Below are 6,000 nucleotides of genomic sequence, written 5' to 3' on the forward strand. Positions count from 1 at the left end.
ACATCAAATAACTGGTAGGCTACACAAGAAATCTCCACTGGGCCTGGGCCTGTTTAATGTAAATAGAGAAGCATGGAACTTTCCTGAAGGCTTTATGCCAAGTCAGCCCATTGTTTCAAGGTGCTACAAGGAAATGACTTTGAACATTTTCTGCTGACATGTCTCGGAAGATCACTAGGACCTTGAAACAGAGCATTCACATTTTCTTCTAAACTCTGAAGACATTAGCAGACTTCTTGCTTTGGTAAAGCTTTTTATGTTCTGAGATTGATGGAGTATTTCTCTCTTTTTTTCCATTTAAATGGATGAAAGTGTGGAAGTAATTCGTCTGGGACACAGTTATTTTATAAACTGGGATCGGAAGATGTATTACTCCAGGAAGGCAACACCTGCTGAAGCTCGAACGACCACTCTCAATGAGGAGCTAGGCCAGATTGAATATGTTTTCTCTGACAAGACTGGCACCCTCACTCAAAACATCATGACTTTTAAAAAATGTTCCATTAATGGGAGAATCTATGGTAAGATACACCTTTCCTTTTTGTTGTTATTGTTAACAGTCCTAAAAAAATTAAGAAACCCTATTTTTTTTAAATAAAAAAATCTCTGGCTTTCTTATTAATATGGAGACCACCAGGATCCACCAGAGTGGTCGGCACATAATAAACACTTGCTAAATATTTATTGGGTGAATGTTGAATAATTCAAATAAAGCTTTGGATCTGTTACCATTCATGTAACCCCATGAGGGTTAGTTTAGATACTGTCCAAGGCTCCTTTCGTTGCTAAAACTGTGTGATCTGTGGTGCTTAATAGACTCATATTCCAGGGAGGAGGAGTTCTTCAGAGCCTGATTTATCTCAACGAAAGCAGTATTTTATACTTGCTTCCTAACAGCCCTCAATTGATGTTAGTGTCTGTGTTTATAAGAATTTATGACTCATTCCTGAAAATTCACACTGCACAGGGTTACCTTTAGTGGTCAGACAACCTGTTTCATCAATATTGAGTTCCTATTTGTATGCTTTTGTTAGGATACCTGCTCTGTTGGGGATTATCAGCCTTTCTAGTTAGTTACATGTGACCCTTGTCACCCCGACTTAGTCCAGTTGGCAGTTCCTTCTGAGAGCACGGAAGCTCTCCAGAGGGCTCCTGTCAGGTTCCTCTGGATTCCCAGTATCACTTCACTGAACTCGAGTGTCCAGTTTCTCAGTACAAAAATCTCAGGAAGTAAAGAAAATCCAAGAGAGAGAGAGAAACCTTTCCTTTGTCTCCTGATGGGAAACTTCACACATTGCCAAATATTTTAAAGTAAGATTTGATCCTGAGCAAAACTGAGAAATATAAGTTGATTTTCATGCTCTCCTGTCTTTTGACCTCCCTCTGCTATTCCACTCCCCATAACCCCTGGTTGCCATGGTTTCCTCACTTCTCTTCTGTCCACACCTGCCCCACCTTTCTCTGGTAGTAGACCAGATAATATTCAACCTGGACTTCCACACGGCCTAAGTTACATTGTGCATTTTTCTTACATCACTATTAATATTATGAAGATGCTAAATAAAATAGAACATTTTCTTAAAATTTTTTCTTTTGATATTATTTTCAGACGCTTTTGATAAATACAACCCAGGAGCAGTTTAAATGAAAAATATTTTGTTGGAGTATTGGAGTCATTTTGAATTTTGTAGGCCTTTTGTATTCTTTTGCCATGGCACTTATTGGTAATATAATAGAAACAATATCACTTCTAGGAAATTATCCTAAGGAAACTTTAAGACATTGGGACCAAGATTTATTTGAAATATGTTTGTCACTGATGCTAAAGCTGAAACTCCAATACTTTGGCCACCTGATGCAAAGAGTTCACTCATTGGAAAAGACTCTGATGCTGGGAGGGATTAGGGGCAGGAGGAGAAGGGGACAACAGAGGATGAGGTGGCTGGATGGCATCACTGACTTGATGGACATGAGTTTGAGTGAACTCCGGGAGGTGGTGATGGACAGGGAGGCCTGGCGTGCTGCAATTCATGGGGTCTCAAAGAGTCGGACATGACTGAGCGGCTGAACTGAACTGATGTTTGTCACAGGGGCTGTTATTAGAAAAGTCCCTGGATTTTCACAATATATATATCCCAAGATCTTTGCAAATCTCCAAATTTACAAATCCCATTATATTCAGTTCAGTTCAGTTCAGTCGCTCAGTCGTGTCCAACTCTGCGACCCCATGAATCGCAGCACGCCAGGCCTCCCTGTCCATCACCAACTCCTGGATTTCACCCAAACTAATGTGTATCGAGTCGGTGATGCCATCCAGCCATCTCATCCTCTGTCGTCCCCTTCTCCTCCTGCCCCCAATCCCTCCCAGCATCAGGGTCTTTTCCAATGAGTCAGCTCTTCTCATGAGGTGGCCAAAGTATTGGACTTTCAGCCTCAGCATCAGTCCTTCCAATGAACACCCAGGACTGGTCTCCTTTAGGATGGACTGGTTGGATCTCCTTGCAGTCCAAGGGACTTGCAAGAGTCTTCTCCAGCACCACAGTTCAAAAGCATCAATTCTGCGCTCAGCTTTCTTCACAGTCCGACTCTCACATATATTCATGACCACTGGAAAAACCATAGCCTTGACTAGATGGATCTTTGTTGGCAAAGTAATATCTCTGCTTTTTAGTATGCTGTCTAGGTTGGTCATAACTTTGCTTCCAAGGAGTAAGCGTCTTTTTATTTCATGGCTGCTATCACCATCTGCAGTGATTTTGGAGCCCCCCACAATAAAGTCTGACATTGTTTCCATTGTTTCCCCATCTATTTCCCATGAAGTGATGGGACCAGATGCCATGATCTTTGAGAGCTTGTAATTTCCCTCATAAAAGACAGGAAAGTAACTGAAAGATTTAACAACCCCTTTAGACCTTTAATTTATAAAGCCTTTCCAATTTATAATGTCAGTAAAATATATTCTTACTAAAGAACTCATAGATTGTTCCAGAATCATTTTCCCCCCATACAGTTGGTCTTGTTTATGCCATAGATCCAGGCCTTGGGAAATTTTTATAGTCCATTCTTATTTACCTAAAGCTCTGTTTTCTTTCTCAGATCTATCATTTTCTTAGACTTGAGTTTTTCTTTGCTTCATCACCAGCCTTATGAAGAGGCTTTCTTTGAGAACACCATTTTATACAAAGACAGTTTGTTTGCTTTTATCATTTATCAGAGTTATAGCATAGGGGGTAATGAGTAGAATATAACTGTGGTGAGTTTGGTATTTAAATTCCAGGTGCTGGGTGAGGTTCATTCACTAGCTCAGGGATTCCTCCCATATAGCAGCCTCACTGTATTCTAGATTTATACCTGAGCCCCAGAAAAACCACCAGTAACTCTTTATTAGTGCTTTTTTGGGTCATACTCTTGTATGGTGTGGGGCTTCTCAGGTGGTGTTAGTGGCAAAGAACCTGCAGGAGACGTAAGAGATGCCATTTCGATCCCTGGGTTGGGAAAATCCCTTTCAGGAGGGCATGGCAACCCACTTCTGTGGTTCTTGTCTGGAGAGTCCCCCTGGGCAAAAAAGCCTGTCAGGCTGTGGTCCAAAGGGTTGCACATAACTGAAGTGACTTAGCATGCATGTTTGTATTGAATAGTGAAAAGAGAGAGATTTGAATTAAAAACCTACTATGGGCTTCCTTGGTGGCTCGGAGGATAAAGAATCTGCCTTTATGCAGGAGACTTGAGTTCAATCCCTGGGTTCGGAAGATCCCCTGAAGAAGGGAATGACAACCCACTCCAGTATTCTTGCCTGGAGAATTCCATGAACAGAGCAGCCTGTTGGGCTACAGTCCACAGCGTCACAAATAGTCATACACGACTGAGTGACTAACACTACTACTATACTATGCTGACTTTTTAGTCTTAGTTGAATCATGTGGGAGATCAGGGCTCGATCCCTGGGTTGAGAGGTGCCCCTGGAGAAGGGAATGGCTTCCCACTCCAGTATTCTGGCCTGGAGAATTCCATGGGCTGTATAGTCCATGGGGTCGCACAGAGTTGGATGCAACTGAGTGACTTTCACATGTCACTTTATATTCTGTTCTTCAGTTCTGTCATCCATAAAACAGGAATGAAAATTTTTTTTTTAAGATTTTCATTTCTGTTTTAAAAATCCCTGTATTTTCCAATATATTTGTAGTAAGTACATATTGGCTGTATATTAAGAATAGTTACTTTTAAATGTTTGGCGCATGGGTGGCTATGTTCTCTGACTACAGAAGGCTCTAACATTGTTTAATGTTTACATGCTAATTTGACCTTGCCATTACAGATATTAAAGATGTGTCTGGCCCAGACCAATATAGACAAAGATGTACTCACCACACTATAGCACTGATGAGAGTTGGTCTGTCTTGCATACCATTTTGGATTCCCCAACAGTGTGTACAAAGTGAAAGACAAAAACTTGCCTTGTGCAAACATCATAGATAATGTAACAACAGAATGATAAAATTTACAGAAAAACAGAATTTTGACTTATTTTGTATTAATGTGTACTGATTTTAGTTCTGTTTTGGGCAAATGAATATCTTTCTGTGTTAATTGCCATGTCTAGTGTTACTGTTTAAGTTTGAACTCATAATGTCATCTAGTAGTGGTGCTTTAATAAACAAGTATATTTCTTCAAACTAAATGTGTAAATCTAGTTTCAATTTCATCTATTTTTAATTCTCAGTTTTGGTTTTGGCAGGTGAGGTGCATGATGACCTGGGTCAGAAGACTGACATGACTAAGGTGTGGAGGTGATTAAGTTCATTCTTACTTTTAATTTCAAATTGTACATACTTTTAAAAAATGATGAGTTCCTAGAAGCCTAATTTCCACTATGACCAGATTATACACTTAATATGTAACTTAAAAAAAAAAGATTCGTATGGTTCAAACTTCCTTCCTATCCAGGTTTCCCAATCACAGAGTTCACTGTCTTTTTTCCCCCTCTGTTAGAGATATTTATTATATACAATCAAATATATTTCTCAATTTTTTACATAGGTGGTAGTGAACTATACTTATTGCGCTTAACTTTCTTCCTTAGCAGTGATCAAGATCCTTCTATATCAGTGGGAAAAAAAGGGCTCCCTAATTCTTTTTATGGTGAATAATAGTTTATTATATTGATGTTTCTTAAATTATGTAAGGAGGTAGGAATGGACATTCATAATATTTTCAACATTTTGCTTGTAAAGGAAATGCAACAAAAGTAACCATGTATACATGTTATATCACATGGATCCTATACTTAACAAGTTCCATTTCTAGAAATGGGATTGCTAAGTCAAAATGTGTGTGTATTTGTAATTTGATCAATATTTCCAAATTGCCCTTTTTAGAATTTGTACTAATTTACCCTGTCACAAGCAATGTATAAGAATGCCTGCTTTCTCCTACCCTCACCAACACATGTTTTATCCATTTTTTTATTTTTTAAATTAATTTTTGTTGGAATATAGTTGATTTACAATGTTGTATTAGTTTCTGCTATACAGCAAAGTGAATCAGTTATATGTATATATTTGTCCACCAATTTACCCTGTCACAAGCAATGTACAAGAGTGTCTGCTTTCTCCTACTTTCACTAGCACAGTCAAAGTTTTTGATTTTTGACAAGACTATTTAAAAAGTCACTTTGATGTATAGGAGAAATTAAGCACAACATTGTAAATCAACTGTACTTCAACTAATCTCAAAAATATACAAGCAACTCCTACAGCTCAATTCCAGAAAAATAAATGACTCAATCAAAAAATGGGCCAAAGAACTAAATAGACATTTCTCCAAAGAAGACATACAGATGGCTAACAAACATGAAAAGATGCTCAACATCACTCATTATCAGAGAAATGCAAATCAAAACCACTATGAGGTACCATTTCAAGTCAGTCAGAATGGCTGCAATCCAAAAATCTACAAGCAATAAATGCTGGAGAGGGTGTGGAGAAAAGGGAACACTCTTAC

The 6,000-nt window shown here is 38.7% G+C and overlaps 1 protein-coding gene across 11 annotated transcripts in view; it reads left to right on the forward strand.

The window, feature by feature from the left end:
- Positions 1 to 6,000, forward strand: part of ATP8B4 (ATPase, class I, type 8B, member 4) — a 341,749-nt gene that overhangs the window by 235,611 nt on the left and 100,138 nt on the right. For all 11 annotated transcript variants that reach the window (XM_010839511.1, XM_010839512.1, XM_010839505.1 and 8 more), the window contains 2 exons: positions 313 to 521; positions 4,736 to 4,779. In XM_010839511.1, coding sequence (XP_010837813.1) covers positions 313 to 521; positions 4,736 to 4,779 — 253 coding nt within the window. The remainder of the gene's footprint in view (positions 1 to 312; positions 522 to 4,735; positions 4,780 to 6,000) is intronic.

Source organism: Bison bison, unplaced genomic scaffold, assembly GCF_000754665.1.
Source record: "Bison bison bison isolate TAMUID 2011002044 unplaced genomic scaffold, Bison_UMD1.0 scf7180017864118, whole genome shotgun sequence".
In the NCBI taxonomy this organism is placed as follows: Eukaryota; Metazoa; Chordata; class Mammalia; order Artiodactyla; family Bovidae; genus Bison; species Bison bison.